The 26,978-nt window shown below is 41.0% G+C and overlaps 2 protein-coding genes across 3 annotated transcripts in view; both read right to left on the minus strand.

The window, feature by feature from the left end:
• Window positions 1–21,109, minus strand: part of si:ch211-191a24.3 (tensin-3) — a 51,934-nt gene extending 30,825 nt beyond the window's left edge. The window contains exons 1-12 of one of the 2 annotated variants that reach the window (XM_056262811.1): window positions 20,960–21,109; window positions 19,314–19,492; window positions 19,155–19,205; window positions 18,633–18,755; window positions 18,456–18,520; window positions 15,739–15,822; window positions 13,306–13,415; window positions 12,687–12,747; window positions 12,470–12,545; window positions 4,873–5,002; window positions 3,788–3,865; window positions 3,575–3,676 (exon numbers count right to left, since the gene is read on the minus strand). In XM_056262811.1, coding sequence (XP_056118786.1) covers window positions 3,575–3,676; window positions 3,788–3,865; window positions 4,873–5,002; window positions 12,470–12,545; window positions 12,687–12,747; window positions 13,306–13,415; window positions 15,739–15,822; window positions 18,456–18,520; window positions 18,633–18,755; window positions 19,155–19,205; window positions 19,314–19,463 — 1,030 coding nt within the window. In that variant the 5' untranslated portion in view covers window positions 19,464–19,492; window positions 20,960–21,109. Of the gene's footprint in view, window positions 1–3,574; window positions 3,677–3,787; window positions 3,866–4,872; window positions 5,003–12,469; window positions 12,546–12,686; window positions 12,748–13,305; window positions 13,416–15,738; window positions 15,823–18,455; window positions 18,521–18,632; window positions 18,756–19,154; window positions 19,206–19,313; window positions 19,493–20,703; window positions 20,851–20,959 lie in introns of those variants that run through there. The other variant, XM_056262810.1, reaches the window with a different exon arrangement.
• Window positions 21,110–22,316: 1,207 nt separating this feature from the next.
• si:ch211-191a24.4 (uncharacterized protein LOC100150331 homolog) lies at window positions 22,317–26,313 on the minus strand. Its single transcript, XM_056262842.1, has 4 exons — window positions 26,240–26,313; window positions 25,341–25,458; window positions 25,087–25,187; window positions 22,317–22,989 (listed from the first exon to the last, which is right to left on the minus strand). The coding sequence occupies exons 2-4, from the start codon at window positions 25,454–25,456 to the stop codon at window positions 22,334–22,336; spliced, it is 873 nt and encodes a 290-aa protein (XP_056118817.1). The 5' UTR covers window positions 25,457–25,458; window positions 26,240–26,313; the 3' UTR covers window positions 22,317–22,333.
• Window positions 26,314–26,978: the final 665 nt, after the last annotated feature.

The raw sequence follows: 26,978 nt of genomic DNA on the forward strand, positions 1-26,978 counted from the left end.
AAAGGGAAGCATTAAATAGAATGATCCAATACCATTATGCTTGCTTTCAATGATATATCACACTGTATATTCGTAGGAATTCAACATATTTCCTTCTCTGCCTTATTTCCCTTTGTGAAGAGTTGCGGGTCAATTTGACCCATTTCGATTTTCAAGTTGTTGGAAATACTGGTTAACCTTTGTTTTTTTTCTTGATATTTTGTGACTTTTTCTCATTTATCATGATGAACATGCATGCAAAGTTTCAACATGCTGATGTGTTTTGACATATACAAACAAAATTACTGTTACGTTTGTGATGTTCGCGGGTCAATTTGACCCTCATAGACAGCCATTCGAAAGCAACTGTACAGACACAAAATAAAAACATTTATTTTCTGTATGTCAGGGCACTTCAACTCCAGTTCTAACATGCAAGTGTATCTAAAAGTGCTCTAACCCTAACCAAACACACTTGAAAAAGATAAAATTACAGTGTTCAGAATTATTTGCAAATTACAGATGAAAATCTTTGTCAGACACAGATAGTAAAATAAGCTCTCATTTCAATATTCAAAATATCTAAAATACCTAGCTTCTAACCAAAAATTTTATGTAGGATTTTCAAAGGCAGCTTCACAGAGCCAATAAATAAATAAAAAACATTTATTTGATGTATGTTTTTGTTATGTTTGGTTTCTCACTTCCCAGTGAGTGAATAATGAAACTAGGAAAATAGGTCTTAGGAAACTAGGGAAAGTTAACTTAGGAAAATGAAAATTTTTCATTATACAGCTATTTTTTTTGTTCAGTTACGATGTTCAAAGCATAAAATGTAAAAAAATCAGTATACTGTTTATTTTCCAATTTTGTCAAAACAAAACTGTTTTAAAAAATGTTTTAAAAACATTTTCATAAATCATATTTTCAGATATAATGTTTTTGTAATGTTTGACAAATGTTGATATTAAAAGTTTACAGTTTGTATCTAAATCTTTGTTGTTTTTCATAGTGTGATTTTTGAGGAATTGTATTGAATCCAATTAGGGTCAATTTGACCCGGTCCATAAGGGGAGTACACAGAAATCGAACAGAACACAAGGGTTAGACCAGAAGTAATTATGATTTCCATTACACGAGAGTAGATGTTAAAACTTAATGCTGATTTGTACTCGGCTTTCGCCAAGATAAGCAACACTAAGATGTAGCTTTACAGTAAACTATGCTTCACCCATTTACGCTTCTTTCCATATGGTGGTGTGACTCCCCTTCTGTCCGGCGTTAACAGCTGCAGTGTACTTGGCGCGTCAGCACACGCGACGGCTGACCAGCACGACAACCGTCTGGATTGAGCCGAGTAGGGGACATCTCTAGGGTCTTCAAGTGGGCACCTTCCGTCCTCAGTGTTTCGTCGACTAGCCCACGACACCTCAAGAGGGCTCGACAGTGACTCTGGCGTCCCAGAGTCACCCCCCTCCGTCCCCCACTCAACTCAGTCCAGCTTACTGACCTCTACATCCCTCCTGCTGCTGAGACTAACCACAATCTCACAATCTCTCCGCAACCCAACCATACGCGCCAACCCGTCCAAATGTTAGTCCACTCTAGTATACATGCTGGCCCTTGAATATCACGACTCATCACCTGGGTCTGTTATGTCTGAGCTCCATCCCACTGCTTTGATATTCTGACTCACTCTTCGGGACAAAACATCATATACTTTGAGCAGCTCTCTATTTCTACGGTTCATTTAGTGCAGCAACGTTAACATTTACAGTAATTACAAACCCTCAAAGGGAAACATCCAAGGCAATAGCATGGAGCACTGTGGGGGTACTATGGTAACTGGCAGGTCATTATGGTCTGGAGGCCTCAGACCAAACAAGATTAGATTGGGGTCAAATACAAGAATTTTACTATTATTGTATAGGAGGTTAAGCTTTTCCACCCACCCTGAACAGTCCCGCACAGTCTCATATGTTCCAATTAACCTCAGCAAACAGTGCCCAGACTTAATAATGGCATTAGAGTTAAAGCGTGTTTCCTGTAGCAGACCGTTACTTGACAATTACTAGACCATTACAGAGACTTCATGTCTCGGAAAACTATTCTTTGCATCCTGAAATAAACACTGCTTACATGTGCATTCATGCTTTTGTTTTCCTCTCCTAAAAATAAATATTCGCAATCCCATGGTTTCACCACGGAAGTCCCACAAGACGCCGATGAAGTACTATGAAAATATGTTCCGAATTAGTGAATCCAAAGCCAGATTTAGTACGCTTGTATGTTAATAAAGACAAAGTGTATACAGACTCGTCTATTTGAAACATGCCTCCACAACACTCCAGAAAACAAAATAGATATGATCACAAAAAAAAAAAGATAAACTAACTGTGATTCATGATGATTCATAACATGTGATTCATGAGCAAAAAAGAAAGAGATGTGGTGGATTAAAAAACGTAGTGATATTCGTCCAATATTTGAGCTTTTTGACTAATATTTAGAATCACTTTGCCGATAAGCAAATCTTTTCCCTTGCTGTTTTCAGTTTGAGTGAATAAAAATGTGTAAATAAATAAATTGTATTTTAGAAATTTAGCACACATCTCGTTTGCTACACATATCATGTGTAGTTTTCGTTTCACATAAAAAACCTCTTAAATGATAACAAATGTTATTCTGTACTTTAAAAAAATAATATATGTTTTTCAGCTGTGATCACAGTAAAACAAAAGAGTAGATCATGAAGCTATTTAACAGGCTGAAAGTTGTCATTTTTAAAGGTTTGTTGTACTGTGTTTTACATTTTTGCCAGTTATAAATTGTTTTGTACTTCATAACAGTTTTACGGATTCAATATTTCTGAAAAGCAATTAAATTAGCAATAACATATTTTAACTCAATAAAGCATTTCATATTTCAATAAATTTGCTGAATTACCTTTCAAAAGTTTGGGGTCATTAAGACTTTTTAATGATTTTGAAAGAAGTCTCTTATGCTCACCACAGCAGCATTTATTCCATCAAAAATACAGTAAAATCAGTAATATTGTTAAATATTCTGACTATTTAAAATAACTGTGTTCTTTTTGAATATGTTAAATATGTGATGCAAATCTGAATTTTCAGCATCATTACTCCAGCCTTCAGTGTCACATGATCCTTCAGAAATCATTTTAATATGCTGATTGATTTTGTGCTCAAGAAACATTATAATTACCAGTGTTAAAAACAGTTGTGTTGCTGCTTCATATTTTTGTGGAAACCATGATGCTTTTTTCAGTATTCTTTGATGAATAAAAACATTTAAAAGAACATTTATTTGAAAGAGAAATCTTTTGTAAAATAATCAATATCTTTACTGTTACATTTGAACAATTTAATGCGTTCTTGGTGAATAAAAGTATACATTTCTTTAAACTGACCCTAAACTTTTGAACATCTGTGACAACATGCATTGCTTCTTCCCAGTATATACACATTTATAGTTTGCTAGATATCAGAATCAGGCATTGGAAAACTCAACTCATTGGTTCTATTCAAGATGACTATTCTAGACCTTATGTAGAACTTGAGGTGTCCAGTGTTACCTGTTGCTGTATAATTTTCACTGAAGTCCCATTGAGCCTGTAGTGAATCCAGAGGGTTATTTTCAATGACAACGGCTGAACTGTTCCTCCAGTAGCCACAATCTTGAAATAGAGAAACACAGTGTGATAATTTATACATAAATGTATATTGGATCAAACAAATTCACAAAGACCTATAAAACATCTTCCATTGACGAAAAAATTTTAGGCTACCTGAAGCAAGGGATGGATCTCTCTCCGCAATTTCTGAAAAGAGCACCTCCACTACACCGTCCTCTGGAAATCTTGGGTCTTGAATGGAGACAAAAAGCAAACGATGACTTAAAAGACGACTCTGCACAGCAATGTGGGAACATCAACACACATGAGTTCAATGACAGTTGATGTATCTGTGACTTGTAAGCACGCTTGCCACAGCCATGTGACAATTTTCGCTTCTGTCCATCTACAGTACATTATGGTTGTCTTGATTGTGTAAGGTTTCCCATTGTGTAAGGAGCAAAAGTGTTTGTGTAAAGAGTTAAGTTGTCTGTCTGTTTCTCAGATCTGCTTGGGCCACCATGCGTCTTGCCTGTCATTATTTACTAAAAACATTCGGCTCGCTCACACGCTCAATCACGAACCCTCTCACACACCAGGAAACACCAACCTGCATTCAAAATAATGAAGTTCAAACATATGTTGGCCCCAAACCGTATGGAATACAGACAGAGCTTTTCTCAGAGCCAACATTGAACTAACTATGAACATTTTCCAACAACATTTGTCGACCACATTTCTGGTACAAATACTTTCAGTAATCAATTTGAACAATGTATCTATTATTTTATCAGTCCCACTTTATATGAAGTGTCTTTATCTACCATGTACGAACATATAAAATAACCATTTGATTGAACGCATTTATTGCTTACGTGTATTTACATTGTACTTATATTTTAAAAAAAACCTGCATGTAATTATAATCTATAATTACACTGTTGACCTTTGCCTTACCCTTTAACCAACCTTTAACCTTAAACATACCACCAAACCTGTCCCGTACCTTACCCGTATCCCACCTCAATAGCAGCAAAAGTGTTTTGCAATACAACATGAACACAATAATTACATTGTACCTAATATAAAGCGTGACCATTTTGCCTTTTGACTGAACATTTTTGTGCTACATACAAGATAAATGTCATTTGGTTTGTTATTTTGCTAATGCAAATACTTTCTTAGATTTTTATCTTCAAATATTTTTTGGCCAGCTTTGTGTGCGCGATGATTTTTATCAAAAAAAAAATTGTGGGTACCTTTGATGGCATGATCAAGGTCTTGTTTCTGCAAGGAAAGTTGGTCTCCAGACAGAGCGGCAGTGTGAAACTGCACGCGAAACACTGTCTCATTAGTCCTCACGGAAACATTTTTATGATAACAGGCAATCTGCAGAGAAAAAAGAAATGAAGATGATACAGTATGCAGTTTTCAAAAGATTAGTGTAAAAAAACAAACATGTTTTGGACAAAGAAAATGTCCTCACTAGGTGGTTGTCATATTTCACTATATAAGTGAGGACATTTGGCCCTCACAAGTATAGCCAAAAAGCTTCTTTTTTTTTGTGGGATCTAGTGTTTTGCACTTGTTTCTGTGGTTTAGGGATAGGGGTCAGGTTAGATCAGTGGTTCTCAAACTTTTTTGGTCACGCCCCCCTTTAAACCTCTGACTACCAAATAATTTCACAAAAATGATAAAAAACTGGATTTTTTAAATTGAATTTTTTTTAAAAAATTTAAATTGATGCAATGAAAAACACCTGCAATAGTTTCACTTTGTAATGTCATTGAATCATTGAAAAATATAACAGTAAGAGAGATTAATAGATCAGAATAACTTTTAATTTAAATAAATAAAAAATGTTCGCTGAAGAGGTGCTTTTCTGGCGCCCAACTTCAATGTCGGGTTTTTTCAGACGGTGACAAGTTAGAGGACGATTAATTAGCGTTCTGTGCCACTTTATAAAGGCAGAGCGCCAACCACTATTCACGCTCTTGAATGCCATTGCAACGACAGTTCTCTTACGAGAGTATCTCTCGTACTGCGTAATAGCTTACGCTAGGGGAAAAACTCTTTTCCGCGAGATATTGAAGCCAAAAATTATCCTTAATTTTTTATTAATGTAAAACGCTTTGCAGCAGCAAGCATACATAGGCGAAACAGCTCGCGCGCCTATTGGTTGCTCTGCAGCAAATGCAGCAGCCTATCGAGAGAGACTCTGCGTGACGTAATGACCAATGGGGGCAATTCGCGCCCATATCGTCACGTCCCGCCAGAAGGGGCGTGGTCTCACCCTATAAATATGCTCGTTAGGCTGATACAAGCTGATTTTTACCTCTTCAGCGAAGCACACGCATCGCTGGATCCGGAGTGAGAAGCCGCGCCGTCGAAGCAAGCCTTTCAGCGGGACGAGCTCTGGAGTCGCTGGCCTCGCCGCCTTCAACTGCCGTACCTGCTGCGCTTTCCGGCGTTCTATATCCTTTCATACTCTGTGTGTATTTACTCTGTTGAGAGTGTTTGCTCGCTTACTTGACGCGACTCACACTTCTCTCACAAAAAGAGCTGTGTCTTTTTAAAGATGCCTTCCTGTGGCTCGTGCCGCGCCCCGCTCAGCGATGGAGACCGGCACGTCATCTGTGTTTCCTGCCTGGGTGAGGATCACGCGGCTCTCGCGCTCGCTGACGGCGGATGCCCTCATTGCGAGTTTTTGCCCATGGTGACTCTGAGGACTCGCCTGGCATCATTCTCCGAGCCTTCACCGCAGCCCGCCGTGGTGCCGCGCCGCAAGAAGCGCCGCGCCCAGCGCGCTCCCGAGCTTTCTCCAGCCCGCCAAAGCTCGCCGGTTCGCCCGCCAGCTTCGCCGGCTTCGCTCGAGTCGCTCACTGACGGACAACGGCCGCCGCCTGCCGCCGCGTCCATCCACGAGTTTGACGAACCCACCGAGGCGTGTTCTCTTCTGGCATCCGATAGTGAGGATTGGGCGAGCTCCGTGGATCTCCCCTCCGCTAGCGTTTCCCGCCAGACCACTGGTAAGAGAGCCGGCATTGAGACTGAGCTGATGCGTCTGCTCTCTCAGGCCGTGGGAAGCATCGGCCTCGACTGGGAGGCGCCCGCGCAACCGCCGCGCAACAGGCGAGCTCTGTGGACCTCCGCCTTCTGTCCGCGAGTCGTCAAGGAAACGGGCCAGCATCAAGACCGCGAGCCCTAAAAACCGCGGCTAGCTTTCTTTACGTTATAAGAAATCTACCCCGCCCCCCATGGGCGTGCGTCACCGGCAAATGAGAAAAGAGTGTGTTTTAGTCCCCGCCGAGGCCAGACTAATCTCCATTTCTCAAACATTTCTCAGCTCCTAGTTTGAGCGGCTGAAAATGTCATTATTGCAGCAATGAGCCTGTTGTATAACACGCACACCTGCATATAAACGCCGACACACACAAAACTGTGATGACGCTCTCTTATCTGCTTGCGCTAGTGTAGTTCTCCCTGTGGCCCAGTGGCAGAACCTGAAGCTTTCACGCGAGAGACCCGTGTTCGATCCCGGCTCTCGCAGCAGATAAAAATTTAGTCTCGCCGCGGCCAGACTTCCACCGAAACTTTTCGCTCGTTCAGTTCCAGAAAATGCGACTGTTCCAGTGTATTTTGCAGTAAACAAGCTGGTACCACGGCCCGCTTGCCTGCACATAAAGGCCGTTTCCATGGCGACCCAGAAAAATCATGTAATCTTTGTATTTCTGGTTTTCCGGCCACAGCCGATGGTGTTATAAGTGTAATAAAATGCTCACAGCCCAGTGTTCATTTCTACACACAAACACAGCCCGCCACGGTACAGGGCTCGCACAAATGAAATCGACGCATGTCAATTGTGTATTAAATGTAGTGAATGTGCCCACAACCCAGTGCCCACAAACACTACCACGGTTTCTGTAAAACGAAACCAACACAAGTCTTCCTAGCCTCCTAGGAAATCGGTGTTTCAGTCTCGCCGTGGCCAGACTTCCACTGAAATTTTCGCTCGTTCAGTTCCAGAAAATGTGACTGTTCCAGTGTATTTTGCAGTAAGCAAGCCAGTACCATGCCCGCTTGCCTGCACACAAATGCTGTTCCCACGGCGACCCAGATAAATCACATAAATGGTGTATTTTCTGGTATTCCGGCCACAGCCGATGGTGTTATGAGTGTATTGAAAATGCCTACAACCCAGGGCTCATTTCTACACACAAACACAGCCCGCAAAAATGCAGGGCTCGCACAAACAATCCGGCCACGGCCGATGGTGTTATGAGTGTTGTAAGAATGCCCACCCAGTGCCCATTCCCACACCCAGACACAGCCCGCCACGGTGCAGGGCTAGCACAAATAAAATCGACTCAGGTCGATTGTGCAAACAATGTAGTAAACGCGCCCATGTCACCATGCCCGCTCACACTACAGGCTGCGTGTCCCTTGGTTTCTGTAAAAACGAAACCAACACACATTCAGTCGGCCATGACCGACAATGTTTTCAGTGTAATAAATGTGCCCGCAGCCCCGCGCCCACATTTTCTCACAGACACGCCGATTCCTACGGGATCTCCCCCGCTCGCTTTTTCTGCACAATCTGCCATAAAAAAGCTGAGCGCGGCCAGGCCGCCCGCTGTGATCAGCGCGCCCCCCGCCTCGAACGCTGTAAACACGGTGTTGTGTTCCCAGTATGCCCGGGCTCTCGAGCTGCCGTTTTGTCGCGGCCGCCCGGATTTCATTCTGCCTCTAGCTATTCACGCAGATGCGTGGTCAAAGCTTCCCGGGGTATCAGAATGGGTGCTGAACACTATAAAGAGAGGCTATTCGCTACAATTCGCTCGACACCCGCGCCGTTATACGGCGCGTGTCGAAACTACGGTGAAAAACGAAGTGTCTCATCTACTTCGTGCCGAGATAGCGAAACTACTGAGCAAAGGGGCTATAGAACCTTTATCTCAGGCTCAGAGCGAAGGGGGCCTATACAGCAGATATTTTCTGGTACCGAAAAAGGATGGGGGTCTCAGACCCATTTTAGATCTACGACAGCTGAACAGAGTGCTTGTGAAACGCCAGTTCAGAATGCTTACGACCAGGAAAATCCTCGCGCAAGTGCGCCACGGGGACTGGTTTATGTCGATAGATCTGAAAGACGCCTATTTCCAAATACAAATAGCGTCCCATCACAGGCGATTCTTGAGATTCGCCTTCGAGGGCCAGGCATATCAATACACAGTCCTGCCGTTCGGCCTGTCCCTAGCACCTCGTACATTTACGAAGTGCATGGACGCGGCGCTCGCACCCCTGAGACTTCAGGGCATGCGAGTCCTGAACTACTTGGACGATTGGCTGATTCTGGCTCGATCACGATCGGAGCTCATAGAACACAGGGCCGCATTACTCGAGCACCTCGAGGAGCTGGGCCTCACAGTCAATTGGGCGAAGAGCTCACTGTCTCCCAGTCAGAAAATTTCCTTTCTGGGAACCGTGTTGGACTCGCTGTCCATGACAGCACGCCTGTCACCAGAGCGCGGGCTAAATATTCAGCGCGGCGCAAAATCCTTCCGCCACGGCGCGATAGTTCCGCTCAAAAGGTTTCAGAAAATGCTGGGGCTGATGGCCTCAGCAGCCTCTGTACTCCAGTTGGGCTTGCTCCGCATGCGCCCACTGCAGATGTAGCTGAAAGCGCGGGTTCCACCCAGGGCATGGACAGCGGGTCTGTTTCGCCTCAGGGTCGACCTTCAGTGTGTTTCAGCTCTGGAACCTTGGAAAATAACCGACTGGTATCAGTCAGGTGTGAGTCTGGGGACCGCTTCGAGTGTGAAGGTGGTGTCTACGGACGCCTCCACCTCGGGGTGGGGAGCGCTGCTCGAGGGCAGACCGCTAGCTGGCCTGTGGTCAGAACGGGAAAAGCTCCTTCACATAAACTGCTTGGAGATGATAGCAGTCGACAAAGCGCTACGGCGTTTTTGTCCCCAGGTAACAGGCCACCACGTCTTGGTCCGGTCGGACAACATGTCAGTGGTGGCATACATAAATCGCCAGGGCGGCGTCAGGTCACGAAACCTTCACAGGCTGACGGAACGCCTCCTGGTCTGGGCTCAGCACAACCTGCTCTCACTGAGAGCAGCACACGTGCCTGGTCACCTGAATGTGGGACGAGACAGACTGTCCAGGAACAATGTTCCAGCAGGGGAATAGTCGCTGCACCCGCAGACGGTCCAGCTGCTGTGGAAAACGTTCGGCAGAGCACAGGTGGACCTATTCGCGTCCCACGAAAACGCTCATTGCCCGGAGTTTTTCTCGAAAAGCAAGGACGCGCTGGCTCATCTTTGGCCCCGCTGCCCCCTATATGCTTTTCCTCCTGTCTCGCTCCTGCCTCAGGTGTTGGAACGAATCAGGGAGAACGGATGCCCAGTGCTGCTCGTAGCTCCGCTCTGGACAAACCAGACGTGGTTCCCTGCCCTGATGCAGCTGACCAGCACTGCCCCATGGCCTGTACCATTGAGGAGAGACCTCCTCTCTCAGGCGGAGGGCTCGATTTGGCACCCTCGCCCGGAGTTGTGGTCCCTGCACGCATGGGCCATCAACGGGTACCCGCTAGCCTCCCAGAAGGAGTGTTAAACACGATCGCGCAGGCTAGAGCTCCGTCTACCAGGCGGCTCTACTCCTCGAAATGGTCTGTTTTCTCTGCATGGTGTCAAGCCCAGAGCTTTTCACCTGTGGAATGCGGGGTTTCGGAAGTACTTTCATTCCTTCAAGAGCTACTGGATAAGGGCAGGACCCCATCCACGCTCAAAGTATATGTGGCGGCCATAGCAACGTTTGCAAAACCGGTGTCTGGCCAGTCGCTGGGGAAAAACGACTTAGTCGTGCGTTTCCTTAGGGGAGCTCGGAGGCTGAACCCTCCCAGGCCCCCTTCAGTCCCGGCGTGGGACCTTTCCACGGTCCTGGAGGCCATGAAAGGCGCCCCGTTCGAGCCAATCCAGCTGGTGGACATGAAACACCTGTCGTTCAAAACAGTGTTTCTCATGGCTCTCGCTTCAGTGAAGCGCATAGGGGACTTACAGGCGCTTTCAGTAAGCGCGTCGTGTATGGAGTTTGGGCCTAATGACTCGAAGGTCATTCTCAAACCAAAGCACGGGTATGTCCCGAAATCCCTCAATACACCGTTCAGGGCCCAGGTAATTTCCCTGTCCGCCCTTCCGGTTCTCAGTGAGGAGGAGGATGCGAGTCTCCTTTGCCCCGTCAGGGCATTGAGAGCTTATGTGTCACGCTCGTCGGTTTTCAGACAGACGGAGCAGCTTTTTGTTTTGTTTGGCGGGCGTTCCAAGGGACTCGCCGCCTCAAAACAGAGCCTATCCAGATGGATAGTGGATGCCATTGCGCTCGCTTACTCTGCGAAGGGCCTACAGTGCCCCTTGGGTGTCAGGGCGCACTCCACGAGAGGCGTGGCCTCTTCGTGGGCATGGTCGAGCGGGGTTTCCCTGCAAGATATCTGTACGGCCGCGGGCTGGGCCTCGCCGTCTACATTTATAAAATACTATAACCTGGAGGTACCCGCCTTACAAGCTAAGCTTTTGGCGGTCTAAAATTCAGTGCTATCTGCCCCGCTGTGCGGCCCAGATGCTGAGTTTACTGCAGCCCCATGAGTGTTGACACACGTATGGCCACCCAGATCAGGCTGAAAGCTTTCACCCTGGCTGCGCGTTTTATTGTCATATGATAGCCCCGCTGGGTGCTTTTTTATAGGGAATGACGCTTCCAGCCTCTCTTCCTCCACTCTATGTGAGTTTATGGTGATTATGCACTACATGAGCCCTGGGCTTCGGCCCCCGGGACTTTGGTGTTGGATCCCTGTACGCACGGCGTGTTGCATTGTGTTCCCCTAGCGTAAGCTATTACGCAGTACGAGAGATACTCTCGTAAGAGAACGTACTCGGTTACTAACGTAACCTCGGTTCTCTCTAGAGAGGGAACGAGTACTGCGTATCTTGCCGTGCTTGGAATACGCTCTGGTTCGCTTCAGCGATAAAAACCAGCTTGTATCAGCCTAACGAGCATATTTATAGGGTGAGACCACGCCCCTTCTGGCGGGACGTGACGATATGGGCGCGAATTGCCCCCATTGGTCATTACGTCACGCAGAGTCTCTCTCGATAGGCTGCTGCATTTGCTGCAGAGCAACCAATAGGCGCGCGAGCTGTTTCGCCTATGTCTGCTTGCTGCTGCAAAGCGTTTTACATTAATAAAAAATTAAGGATAATTTTTGGCTTCAATATCTCGCGGAAAAGAGTTTTTCCCCTAGCGTAAGCTATTACGCAGTACTCGTTCCCTCTCTAGAGAGAACCGAGGTTACGTTAGTAACCGAGTACGTTTTCGGGGGGCTTTTCGGGGGGGGGGGGGGGGGGGGGGGGTGTGTACAGGTTTATATTACATTGGGTCCCCATCAGGGAAATTGGTTAATAAACATACTTGATGTTTTTTTTTGAAAATGTAAAAATGCAGAAAGTTTTCTGTGATGGGTAGGGCTAGTGTAAGGGGATAGAATATACAGTGTGTACAGTATGAAAATAATTGTCTATGGACAATTCATGTCCATAAAACATGAAAACACAGTGAGTGAGTGAGTGAGTGAGTGAGTGAGTGAGTGAGTGAGTGAGTGAGTGAGTGAGTGAGTGAGTGAGTGAGTGAGTGAGTGAGTGAGTGAGTGAGTGAGTGAGTGAGTGAGTGAGTGAGTGAGTGAGTGAGTGCCAACCACTAGAGTGAGTGAGTGAGTGAGTGAGTGAGTGAGTGAGTGAGTGAGTGAGTGAGTGAGTGAGTGAGTGAGTGAGTGAGAGAGAGAGAGCCACGTCTCACCATGAAATCACCATTGATCATCTGTGGGGGTTCCAGAATAAAACACACACTGTCCGTCTGACCTACGGCAACCTGACTGAGAGTTATACACAAGCACTAAATATACACATATTCTAAATATAATCACATGGATAAACATGATGATACACAATACGCACAGCATTTTACAAAATATACTTTTTAATATTATATTTATATATCATATCCAGTGTCTTACTGCACTCCTGATGTGTATATTGTCTGCGTGCCATGATACACTCTGATAAACAGCTGACACACTGAAAACAAACAAACCCAGACAAAAAAATTGTATTACACTTGTTTAATAGTTCAAGTTAGGTTAACATTTTTAGCATTTCAAGTTGTATAAATAAAATAAAACTTTTTTAAAAAAACTGCTTAAAAATAGTATTAATGTTAATAAAACAACTTTCATTTCCAAAAAAAAGTCTGTCATCATTTACACACATTTGCTCATTTCATTCCAAACCTGTTTGACATCCTTTCTTCTGTAAAACACAAAAGAAGATATTTTGAAGATATTTTTGTTAATGATCTTGTGTTCGACAGAAGAAAGAACGTCATACAGGTTTAGAACGACATGAGAGTGAGTAAATGATTGACAGAATTGTCATTTTTGGGTGAACTAATAACTCAAGATTACTGATGTATTTTTCTCCAGAGAAGAATTTTAGAAGATTTTGAACTATTAATGTTCATGAGAAATATTTAAGATATGAAATGGGGTGATGAATACTGAAATGATTTGGAAACTAAAAACACTATTTCACTTGTAACTTAAATGACTGGATGTAAGGTATTGGTGTTTTCCTCACCTGTAGGGTGGAAGTCAGGAATGGGATGGATATGAACGCGGTGGATGAAGAGAGGGGAAGGGTTTATGTGGATCTTGTGAGCAAGCAGCCTGCCAAACACCTGCACATACCTGAACCATCCACAAACACCTCAGTCACTCATACTGACACCAGACAATAATAAATCAAGCCTCACAACAACTTCAGATGTTGAAAACAAAACAGCAAAAAAGCATCAGTCTGGTCTTAACTGGCAATTATCAGCCTTTTAAAAACAAAAGGATTTAGGCGGAAGAAAGAATGCATCAATATTTTAAAGGGTTATTTCACCCCAAAAAAATTGAATTCTGTCATTAATTACTCACCTTCGTGTTTTTCCAAACCTGTAAGACTTTCATTCATCTCGGTTACAAATGAAGGTATTTTAATGAAATCTGAGAGCTTTCTGTCCCTCCTTTGACAGCTACGCAACTACTACTTTCAAGCCCCAGAAAGGTAGTTAAAAGACATTATTAAGTAAATAATCCATGTGACTCCAGTGGTTTAACCTCAATTCTATAAAGCGACGCGAGTGATTTGCAAAAAAAAAAAAAAAAAAAAAACATGATTTACCACTGTATTTACACAATATTAATCGTCAATGTGTTCACGAGAGCACCACGACACATGCGAGTTGTGTTGACACGTTGTAGATTAATATTTTGTAAATACAGTGGTAAATTATCTTGTTTTTTTGCGCAAAGCACTCGTGTCGCTTCATAAAATTGATGTTAAACCACTGGAATCACATGGGTTACTGTAATGATGTCTTTACTACCTTTCTAGAGCTTGAAAGTGGCAGTTGCGTAGCTGTCAATGGAGGGACGGAAAGCTCTCAGATTTCATCAAAAAGATCTTCATTTGTGTTCTGAAAATGGACGAAAGTCTTACGGGGTTCGAACAACATGAGGGTGAGTCATTAATGGCAGAATTTTCATTTTTGGGTGAACTTACCCATTACACCAAACAAGATAAAGGTGTAAAAAGTGTTACTGATTCTGAAACCTGAGAAAAAAAAAGAAAAAAAACATTTCTTAACATAATTTACTGCTATTCTGGGTGCGCCACATTATCAAAGAGAATACATAGCTTCTTTACAGTGTTGCCAAAAACATCTTCTTTGTGTTGTTCCAGTAACAGATCAGAGCTGAATATTTATGTTGCGATTTTTAAAGTTTTACAATAACTCATTTTACTGAAAAGTGTTTCTAGAGTCAATAGAGCTGGGAGAGCATAAGGCAAGGGAAATACACTAAACATTAGGGAAAGGAGTTTAGAGTAAAAACTCTTCCTCAGTTTGCACGTGCGTGAGGGGTGATGATGGGTGCTGGCTTTTAGGATGATGTAAAAAAAAAAAAGAAAATCAGTACCAAAGTGTAAATGAAGATGTTTCAGAGAAAAGGGAAGTGGGAATAATGTCAGGACGTCCAGATTGCATAGGGGGATTTCCTCTCGTGCGTGACCCTGAACCACGGTCCAGAGTGAAACCTTCACTCGTGAGTCGTGGCAGACTGCTGAGTGTCCAAAAGCCATAACATGACCAACACCTCAGTATGTTTTAAGAAGACAAACTACAGATTTCATTTGTAACACTTCTTCACAGTGGAAATGTGTATAAAGTAGGGGGAGAAGATGGATCATTTGGTAAGCATGTGTCAAAAGCAAGTGCAAAATTTTCCACATGACCATATAGCATACTACCTTTCAAAAGTTTGGGGTCAGTAAAATGTTTCAAAAGTCTCTTATATGCTCACCAAGTGACAAAAATACAGTAATATTGGGAAAAAATATTGCAATTATTCTATTTGAATACATTTTAAAATGTAATTTATTCCTGTGATGACAAAACTGAATTTTCAGCATCATTACTCTTCAGTGTCACATCATCCTTCAGAAATCGCTCTAATATTCAGATTTGGGTTACACTTTATTTTAGTAATTACTATAGTAACTACATGCAAAGAAAGAGGACACTAAAATAAAGTGTTACCCTGATTTGAATTATCAGATTTTAGAATTTCATAATTAGAATAATCAGAAATCAAGCTAATAAGAAAATGTTCTTATTATTTACATTGTCGAAAACAGTTGTGCAACTTTTTATATATTTTATACATATTTTTCAAGATCAAAAGATCAGCATTTATTTTAAACATAAATCTGGTGTAACATTTAATGCATCCTTGCAAAATAAAAGTATTAAATTCTAAATTCTAAAATCTAATAACTTTACTGATCACAAACAATAATTAGGCAAATTGTGAATTATTATATTAAGATTTTTTTCCCAATATAGTAGCAGTAGGGTAAAGTGTATCAGATGGTTCTTGTTCATTTCCTTTTATACCCAACTCTCCCCTTCTGTGTACTGGAATAAGGTTAATAAAAGTGAATGCATAAACAAATGAGCCTTGCCTTTTCTGAGATGGAGTCATGAGGTTAACCATTTTATCACTGCAGAACTTCTTCATGGAGTAGAGATCTAATGCATGTTCCTCACTAGGTACAAGAGAACATGAAACAGGTCACAAATTAATGTACAAACCTATCAAATCTATTTGTTTAGCCACTTGTGCAATCAACTAACATACATGCCACAAAATGCCATTCAAAATAAATTCACAACACTTTCATATATTTAAATATAGACTGATGCGAAAGGGAGCTATTATGATACACTTCTGCTTTATGACAGTATTCGAAGTCTAACAATCAGCCTCTGATTGAGCTGCGTCTTTAGGGAGGGATCTTATTATAGGTCTTCAAGGGAGTGACAGTTCTCCCAAAAAAGAAAGTTCTGTCATGTTGTTCTAAACCAGGTGTAGGCAAGTTCGGTCCTAGAGAGCCGCTGTCCCCAACTCTGAAAAAAAAAACCTTACCTGCCTATAACCTGAAGACATTGGCTGAATCCGAAATCGCCCCCTAAACCCTTAATCACTATTCCCTAAGTTAGTCCACTAATACAGTTCACTTGAAGGAGTGAATGAAAACCAGTGAGATAATTCGGACAGCCGTTGAGCATACATCGGCTGTCCACTCCTTATTGCGGTGCAATGTGGGATAGAATGAGTGAGTGCACTCAATTACATCCACTATGGTTTCGGACACCACTACAAATGGCTGTCCCTTCAAATAATGCCCTATTTGAGGGTGTAGGGGGCGCTTTCGGATTCAGCCATTGATTAGTTTGTTCAGGTGTGTTTGATTAGGGTTGGAGCTAAACTCTGCAGGACAGCAGCTCTCTAGGACCAAACTCGCCTATCTGTGTTCTAAACCCATTTGACTTCCGTTCCTCCTTGGAAAACGAAAATAAAAACTACGAAGAATGGTTGCTCTTATAATCCTTCCCCACCAGTGAGTTTTTAACTTGAGAATCTCTGCAACTGGATAACTGAACAAATCATTCAGACTGGATTTGTGAAGTGGTTCAACCAATTCATTGAAAAGATCCAAATCAAAACAATGATTGGTAAAAAAAACTGGACGTTGCTCATGAAACTCTCAGAATCAGTATTGTCAGTGAATAATGACTTAAATTCAAATCTCTTTCTCACACAAAGCTATTTTATGAACTCAGAAGACCTGAAATATAGGGCCAGATTTACTAAACATGGTAAATTAGTGCGAGAGCGCAATTCCAAAAAAGTGCAGATGGGAGAGGAAAGTTCTCCGCGTGATTTACTGATGACACAAATTAAAGAACACAGATGCAGTCAGATTATTTTCATAATGACCAACACAAGAGCAACGTAAATTAGAGTCTGGTTTAAGACATGCTTTTTGGGCAGTAAATAATGGCGGAAACACCAGTAAATCACCTTGCATGATCTATTTAAAGGTGCTCTATGTAACTTTTCTACTAAAATGAATCTTTTTTTTATTGCCTGTGTGTGAAGGGGTTGTAATCACACATTAAAATGATCCACTTGTCGAGTTTTGCTATTACCTCTGAAGGCCAGTATTCCTATTTCTATATGAAGTCTCCGGGTCGGATTTACCGCGAAATCCAACGGATGTGACGTGCATGCGCGCTCCCGAGCCTCTCTCCTTATATACAGTCTATTGTAGACGGTCAGGGAGTTACGTCCGGTTAAAGGCGCCCGTTTTTCGGCTTATATCTCAGTCAATCTTTGATCAATATTCCCAAGACTCTAATCGTTCGTAGTGCTGGACGGGGCCTTTCGAACGAGCCCACCCCCGAGGTCCAACTCGCCCGGCTCCCCGAGTTATAGCGGTTCGAAAGCGGGGGTCCCAGCGAACGGCGATCCGGTAGGGGGCATCCCCGAGGCCCGCCTCTCTAGCGTTCGGGCAAGGGTTCCCCTGGGACCTCCTCCCCCGAATTTGAGCTCTCTGGGTCTTTGCGTTCCAGAGATACGAGCGATTTTCTTCTGAGATCGTGACGTCACCGGCATCCGCAATTTTGCAGCGCGCCCGATGGTTTTCTGCTAATATCTCCGCGAAAACACCACAAAAACTATGGAACTTATATGGTTCTTTTCAGCTCGACTAGATGGTCCCAACGAGCTCGGTGCTCGCTGAATCCGTCTAGTATTCGCCGAGATATTTGCGTAATAGACGGTATTGTCTATGAGTTCGAGCACGAGCCGCTCTTGTAAAATTTGGTTGCAATCTGAAACATCACCACTAGAGGCCGCTAAAAGTTACATAGAGCACCTTTAAATAGTCTCCTCCCATAAATTTTGCGTCTTGAAGGGAAACTTCTACAAATGCAATAAGGTCAGTCGCAAAAAAAACCCTGTCCGAGCCTTTTCAGCGCTTATTTTTCACTGCGTGTCTTTAGTAAATCGTGACAGTAGTTTTTTAATGCCAAAAGAGGGTTTGCACTGGCGCAAGCTATTAGTAAATCGGGCCCATAGTGTAGGCTATAATCCATATAGACTACTTTTTATTGTGCATTTGAGTGCTTTTCAAAGCTTGAAAGCTCCAGTGGCCATTTATTATAATCACACAGAAAATCATACAGGTTTGGAACGACATGAGGGTAAGTAAATCCTAATAGTAACAATTGTCATTTTTGTGGTGAACTTTCCCTTTAAGCAGCTTTTCTGAGAAGGCAATTGTCTTATAAAGATATTTTGACTTGTTAACAAAGGATATGAATTAAGTTGTACCTGGTGGAAACATTAGATAGTTGGATGTAAGAGGATATTACCACACCCACCCTGTCTTTGCTGCCCTATATGAAAGAGACAGGAGAATGTTAACCAAGTGTGACATTCCTATAGGACGCAGGGATAAATAATGGACTTTTAACCTGAGAATAAAGTGCAAATAACTTTAAATCTCACTTTGCAGTGCAGCAGCAGCACATTTTCAGGATGCGCATTAAGCCAGTTGTTCATGTTTTTACACAGAGAACACAGCAGATGGAGTGATGGAGCGTGACTCTCCGCCCAGCCCAAATCCACCACCTAACAGTCAGAGATGTGAGCCAACAGTTATACATATACTGCCGTTCAAATGTTTGGGGTCAGTTTGAGTTTTCAACACTGATAAGAAGAAATTTCTTCAGCAGCAAATCAGCATAGAGTGATTTCTGAAGGATCATGTGACACTGAAGACTGGAGTAATGATGCTGAAAATTCAGCTTTGATCACAGAAATAAATGACATTTTAAATATATTCAAACAGAAAACTTATTTTAAATTGTAAGTTTAAAAAGTTTAAAAGTTATTTTTAAAAATACGTTTCAGCCTTGGTGAGCAAAACATGTTTTCAAAAACATTAAAAATGACCCCAAAGTTTTGAATGGCAGTGCACATTCCATCACACATCTGTAACGTCAGTCACATGACACATTTTAACTTTACCCTGTGATTCATTCTGCTGAGATCGTCACTGTGTTCGGATAAGTTGATGACCTGCGTGCAGGAAAATAAAGATTTTGTTCCACGTGTCCCCAAGAGTAACACTCTGACACAGTCAGTCAACAGACACACAGAGACATGTGATGTGTTTGTTTTTCTCACCATGTATTGATCAGCATGTTTGGACTGCAGCATCTGCGTGATGCTGCGCAGGTTGTGCCGGTACGTCTGCTCTGCGCAGGATTGGTGGAATGTGACACCAATGATGCGCTCCGTAACGTAGTTCAGGTCAAATTCATATCCCTCCGCCATCACAGTGGTGTTCCCTCATGTGAGGAGATCTGCAGAGAGGATGAGACTGGATTCAGTTAGGACTCTTTACAATTTTGGCATGTAGGGATGAGCAAATCTGCAAGGATCCATGGAAGAGCGGCACTGGTTGGAACTACAGGAAAAAGACAGTTTCTAAGACATGCAGAACTTTTTGCATCAATTAATTTCCATATAAATCTTTATGTTAAACTGCAACTTTAATATATGAAAATCTGTAGGTTCCGAGTGGTTTTAGACCACAATTATTTATTAGTATGGTGTAGAGCCTCCTTTTTCAGCCAATACAGCATCAATTCGTCTTGTTTTTTTTTGGAAACTGATATATATATATTTTTTTTCAATGCTCTTATTAAAAAGTTCAAAAGAACAGAATGTATAGGATAAATATAGTTTTGTAACAATTTAAATGACTTTATCTAAATGTCTGTCACTTTTATTTAATCCATCCTTGCTGAATAAAAGCAAAAAGAAGAAAAAGAAAAGAAAATCTTACGGGCCCCAAACTTTTGAGAGGATCATTTAAAAAAGAAGCATTTAAAAATACATGCATAAATGAAACTGAAACCACAGTCTGAATAAGCAACCACAGTTCCCTCATCAAGGACTCAGAGTCACAAGATAAAAATATTTAGCTTGGACACATTCTCTCTTTCACACCAAGGATGCTTCCTCTATTCTTTTCATTCAGTATCTCTCTTCCTCTAGAAAAAGAAAAGACCAGTTTGGCTCATATTACTACTGCACTTCAGGCTACAATATATGGGATCAGTGTCAGAAATAATGCTTTTATAAAGTTCAAATGAATAAAAAAAAGACCTCTAACACATGTAGCGCACAAGACTACACAGCTTACAATACATAAACGCATGACAGCCAGTGAGTCTCTTAAATGACATTTGTCTGACCCCTGTCATGTGATGGTGGAGAGGCAAAACAGATCCACTGAACTGAAGTGAGACTCAAAATTAACCAATCAGACCACTTCTTTTGAGTTGACCTGACACAAAAGTGGACACACCTATTGACAACACAGAGACAAAGAGGACTTTACAATGATTTCACTTCTCGCTTCAATTTACGTCCCAGTATAAATACCTGCTTCCAAACATACCCATTCTCCACTTCTAGCAAAGGTTGATTTTTTTGTCCATTTACTGCAAAATGGAGAATATTATAACTTTAGATTGTGTATAAAGGCTTACACGACTGATCTGCTCACCTTGTTCCCTGTTCACACCAGATTAGATTTCTTAAAGTTCATCCACCTTCACTTTCAGCACTGCACACCAACACCATGTGCTCCATGCGGACGTGCGTCTGGTCACTTATCTACAGTATGTTTAATCTGCCAACCTGTTTAACCTTCACCCTCTAACTAGATCCGTTAAGAAAAAGAAACAAAACACAAATGATCGCTCACCTGAGTGCTGTCTTCATTGAAATACTATATATAGAAACCAGCTGAAAGAACTCACCCTTCTGTCTGGCTGAAATCTCCTCTCGGTAAACTTCTGAACGTCTGTGAATACGGAAAGAGAAAAGAAAGGTAGCAAAAGGCTTTGTCTGGTCCGTGACTGAGCTCACATGTACTTTGGCCGTTGTTATGTATGTGTGTGTTCACCCGTTGTCAGCACTTGTTGTGTGGCAAGCATGAGTAAAGAAACACTACCAGGGGAACACATCTCCCTATTACAAAGAAAAAGCCCTGAGTCACATATGGACATGTGATGTAGTAATACTGGACACTTCTTTTTTCTTTGCGTGTTGGAAAGGCCAGACCTGATATAAAACAGGTCAAATACAAACATTTATCATAGTGATACATTGATTTCTAAATAATTGAAATTATGTGAGCCCACATGTTTTGTTTTTTTTCCATGCTTTGACTGTAACTGGGTCATAATGGTTAAATATTACCAGCATGTGCATTCTACATTCCTGCTGTATCTAGAGCTGTGTGTGATTATGCCGGTCAATCACAAACTGAAAACAGCTCTAAGAGTGTGACAGCTAAACAGTGGAAACACAAATTTGTTTTGAGGTTCTTCCAGTTATTGCTTATCTACTATTTCATTCCAAACAACTTTATATCCATAAGGAATCTTCAAAATATTTTTTTAATAACATCAAGAAAAAGATTACATTTATCGTCATATTCAGCTGTAATGCTATTTAAGGACATATATCATAGTAAATGTGAGGTCAGACTTAGGGGCCAGAATTGCATGTGTATCTGCTGCCCCCTATTGGACAATCAGCCATAGAGAATTAATATAGTTCACCCAAAATCATTTATTTAGACATCTCATTCCAAACCTTTATGAATTTCTTTTTTTCTGGGGAACATAAAAGAAGATATTTTGAGAAATGTCTCAGCATTTTTACCCTACAATGGAAGTCAATGGTAACCAAAACAAACCATTGCAGAGTCTTCAAAATATCTTCTTCTGTGAAAGGCATACAGGTTTGTGAGTAAATGACAGAATTTTCGTTTTTTGGGTGAACTATCCCTTTAAAATATTCAGCACATATCTCAATATTCAATGCCAAATTTGAAATTTCATATCCAAAAATGACATAATTCTACTAATATCTATTGATTGAACTTTTTCATCAAAACAGTTAACAGAATTTTTTTTTATTCATGAGGCTAAATGCCACAGCTTAATTTTTATTTTACGCAGGATTTATACAATATTAACTGAAATATGTACTAAAATAAAACTAATTACACTAAAAAAAGCCAAACATTTTAGAAATGTAAAAAAAAAAAAAAAAGTTAAAGAAATTAAAAACAGTTTATGTACATCCAGTCGAGAAGGTTTCAGTTCACATTTCTGCAGCACAACTCAGACATAGAGGTCAGAATTAACAGTTCTTTCTTGGGGACCTCTGGTTTCCTCTCTTCGTTCGGCTTTGTAACGGTCACGGTCCTTAAAGTAACTTCTGACTTCCTGGATTGTTTTTCCCGTTAAAAAGGTGCCAGCAGCATAAAGAATTGCGGTTATGATTCCAAATAGTGCGACGGATGCATCCCCCCCGTTTACGCTACAGTTCATCCAGGTATATCCGTTACGAGCATACAGTCGTTCGCGTTGAAGGCACATGTCGGTTGAGTTCACATAGATCACGAAATGCAGGTACAAACCAACAGCAACCACGTAAGCCACTGCACCAATGATCTGGAACGAAAACTGTCCAATCAGGATCTTCCGTGGAAGCCTGTGGGCGGGTTTGTTGCCGGACACAACGAACAGGAGTGAAAGAACACCAAATGTGAGGCTGAAGGCCACGCCTCCATAGACTAGAGGTGCTCTCATTTGTCCGAACTGCATGTCAAGTTCACGCACCTTCTGCAGCTCCGTCCCCTCAAAAGGAATCATGGCGTCGATAAAGCTTCCGCCGCCCATACCCATCGCAGACATTCCCATCTGTGACATGTGAGCAGCCACCACGCAGATGAGCACCAACACATTGGTCAGGATGGAACATAACAACACGATACCTGAAACACACACAGAAACACATGCAAATACATAAGAAGGAATCTTTAGGGCAGGGGTTTTCTAACTTTTTAATGCCTAAAAACCCCCAAATATGATGATCATCTGGTGAGGGACCCTCTTCCCAAAATTAAATGCAGCTATATGTTTTTAAGTACAGCAGAATCATAAACATGTTTGCAAATTTAAATTATAATATTAATTTACGCCCTCCTGTCGGTCAAACAGCAGAGGATGGTGCTAGCAACACCAAGGTCATGTGATCAATGCGAATGCATGAACTTACAAACAAACAAATATTATTTACTGCACAAAGATATATATATATACACATTTATGTCATATTAAGTTGTCAGGGTATCTAGTTTTTATCCAATATTAGAATATAAAAGAAGCATTATTTAATTTAAAACAATTTTTTTGTAAAGCTCTTTTCAGAAAAAAATATTATTCAAAAACAGAAAATCATTCCATACAATTATTAAACAAGGTACATTTGAATTTAATGGTGAAAAAGAATGCTACATTTTTATTTTTATCCCTCAATAACTATAGTTTTTTTTAGAGAACATACATAGAATCCCTAAATGAAACATGTTGAACATATTAATTTAATATATCAAAAGTTTAAAAAGCATCAAAAATAAGAGATTAATTATGGGGGCAATATGGGGACCCTAGAATATTGAGTTGGACAATAAGGGGCATTTGAGTCAAAAAGGTTGATATCCCTTTTTTTTTATAAAAATCAATATATCTGCAGTGCCCTTAAATTACACAATGTACTGTTATTGTGTACAACTGACCATATTTGTATCATATGCGTGTGGAAGAGTGACAAATTGTGCATGCGTGTCATCTTATTGTGCATTTGTGTTTTTACAAGTATGCCAATAGAGTGCAACAGACAGGTTCTGGAATTAAAAACTCCATGGGGAAATTGAATGAATATTGATTGAATTTTGAAGGATATCTTATAAACCTTTAAAGACAGCCCTGTTATGAGCTACGAAAATGTTAATCCATGGCATTTGCTTCTGCTGAAGACGTCAACCCAAATTACTTCAGCTTATTATTTTAAAAATAATTTAACAGTGAAAAACTACATTACCCATGATGCTGTACAGAAAAAAAACACCAATCAGAGATGTACACAGTAAATATAAAATCATAATTTGTAAATGAGTAGTTTTAAATTTCTCCATAGTTTTTAATTTTTTTATGCTGTTCGCAATGCTTGATGGGATTGTAGTTCTTTCCCTCACTAAAGTCGTTAAGTACATAGTCTTGTACCTTTTTCTTTTTGTCTGATTTTCAAAAACTTTTTTGCTTCAAATCACAAGTTTATAGTGTTGTGATTCACCTTGTCGCTGATTGGCTTGGTTCGTGACTTATAACTCTTTAATGAAGACTTTTTTTAAAATCCTTATGGAAAAAATGTATGGAAAATATACTTCCTGAACAAGCGCTGCTGAAAAAGAGGGCCAGACGCTCTTGCACTCTATAAAAGGTCACCAGCTAACATAATATCAAGTGAACAACAAAAATATATTTAATATTTAAAAGATATATAATTTAATTTTTGAAAAACAATATAAACAATATTACAAAAGAATATAACTTAATACAATTTTATATTTATAATATTAACAATATAATTTTAAAACAATCTGAGACCATGTTAGAGTTCATTTAAATATGCATATGCTATACCTGGTGTATGCGTTTGTTCAAACAAGAGTGAGGACAAAATGTTGCATGTCTGCTCGATGGAAAACAGTAAAGGTTTGTAAATGAAAGATTAGTATCAACAAGCTTAAAAAAGCTAAACCGGTTAGACCAGCTGAGACGAGGAAAGGAGTAAATGCATAGTGTCGTGTCAGAAGGTGCGGCTTGAGCTAGAGTAAAACCAGACCTGTGTGAGATCATGTTTGAAAAAAATCATGATCCCAAACTTGACACCCAAATTCAGAGAATTACATGAAACAGGTTTAGACTCTTTGACGCAGTTGTTTAGATGCATTGGTTGCATTCCAACATGCATACTGCAACATTTGTCTCCCATCCATTGATTGTTCTGGCCATCTGTGAATGCTTACCTCTCCTGGAACAGACGTGAGAGCACTTTGACTCCCGGTGTTGCTCTCGAGGAGCGCTCCTCACAGATCTCTGATCATTTCTGGGGTAGAGCGGGGGCTGGCTGTAAGACCAGTGTCAGATACAGCATATTTAAAACCATGGCTTGTAATGACGTAAAATATACAAAGCAAAAAATGACTTCCTTTTCTTAATTTTTTTTACAGTGAATATTTGTGTGTTGTTGCTTGTTTGAACAGTTAGTATGTCATCTCACCTCTCACTGCCTGATCGTCGGTCACTAGGATTGTCCCGTCGGGTGTGGGGATCTCTGTCTCTATTACCACCATTTCTCTCTCTCTGTGCACGCTGGTTTCTGGACGGCTGGCTCATTGCTTCATGAGGGAAACATGATTTGGTGTATTATGTGTTTATAGCAGAGGTTTTCGAATTTTACAGAACCAGGGGACCCCGGCCAGACTTTGAGGGAATCGAGATATCCCAATATAAAAAGGGGTTTAATACTTTTCATTAATGACATACACATACATGCATATTATTTATGTATTAAGTATTATTAAGTATAGGTCTATACATTTTTATAGCCTAAAGTGAATGATTATCTGCCACAGACTCACAGTAACATCCAGGGTTTCGTGGACTTTGGATATATAGAGTAAAATTCACATTATCATTAAAATTTCAGCAAATATTTTTTAGTAGACTGTATTTTAAAAATAGCTACAAGACAATCGTACTATCATCATAACCGTCAATTCCGAAAATTAACCATGGTTTTATGACAAATAAAACCAAAAAAAAAACGTTTAATATAGCTAAACACTAACCATTGTTTAACCATAGCATTTGTAGTAAAACTGTGGTTATACAACTAGTAATCAATCCGCCAAAAAAAAACTAAAAAAAAAACATGGTTAGCCTACTACACTTTTACTTTAATAAAAACATAGTTCATTTTCGTAAGGGGTTCTTTTAACACAAATGTTTCAGCTTTCTGCCTCAATTTAACGCAAAGCAACCGGAGCGTCTCGGTAAGTTCCACCTGTCTTTTGTTTCGGTTGACATCAGCAAGAACAACAATACACTTTCGTTTTTTCTGAACAAATATAGCCTACCAAACAATGTTTGTAAACACACCGCACAAAGATAACTTACTTGCTTAAAAGGCGCCGATCACATTTGTTTTGGTTTTCCAAATAAAAACTCCACTTCCCACAGACACGAGACCGAAACCCGTCAGTGAAATCTCGCGATGATTACCTGTAAAATGGGTGGGGATGAGCAGGTGACACACGCGGCTACTCTAAAACGCACTGTCAAAGTTTATCTGTGCGGTCGCTTATTCGATCTGTCCTAAAAGATCCAATCCGTGATAACGGGAGCAAGGGTCACGGCAGACCGCTGACTAAGATCATAGACTTGTGTCCGCAACAGAAGCGGCTCTGTTTGGATCTAAACCTACGCCAATGAAGAGGAATCCATTGGGTTTGATTCATCCCAGCGACTCGATTCTTTTGAATCAGTTCACTAAAAAGATTAATTCACTGAGTTGATCACTGAGGGTGCACACTGACAAGTTTCGAAACGGTGCACGTTTATTTTTGAATAAGTAAAGCTTATAGGCTAGCCTACTTCAAGACCGCTAAAAAAAAGCATGTTCTAAACCCAGATAGCACAAAATGTCTGCTAAAGATCTGTTAATCTGGAAATCATCTACTGTAAAAACACCTGATAAGCATCTTAGAAAAAGTAGTTTTACATAGGCCTACATTCTAAATCTTAAACATCTTAAAGACTTCTTCTAAATTGTTTATATGACATCACTGAAACGTCAGACGTATTGCAGATGAACAAACACTCTAAAAAATACATCTTGCAGACATCAAATAGACCT

This window comes from Rhinichthys klamathensis, unplaced genomic scaffold (genome assembly GCF_029890125.1).
Source record: "Rhinichthys klamathensis goyatoka isolate OS25496 unplaced genomic scaffold, OSU_Roscu_1.1 h1tg000196l_1, whole genome shotgun sequence".
Taxonomy (NCBI): domain Eukaryota; kingdom Metazoa; phylum Chordata; class Actinopteri; order Cypriniformes; family Leuciscidae; genus Rhinichthys; species Rhinichthys klamathensis.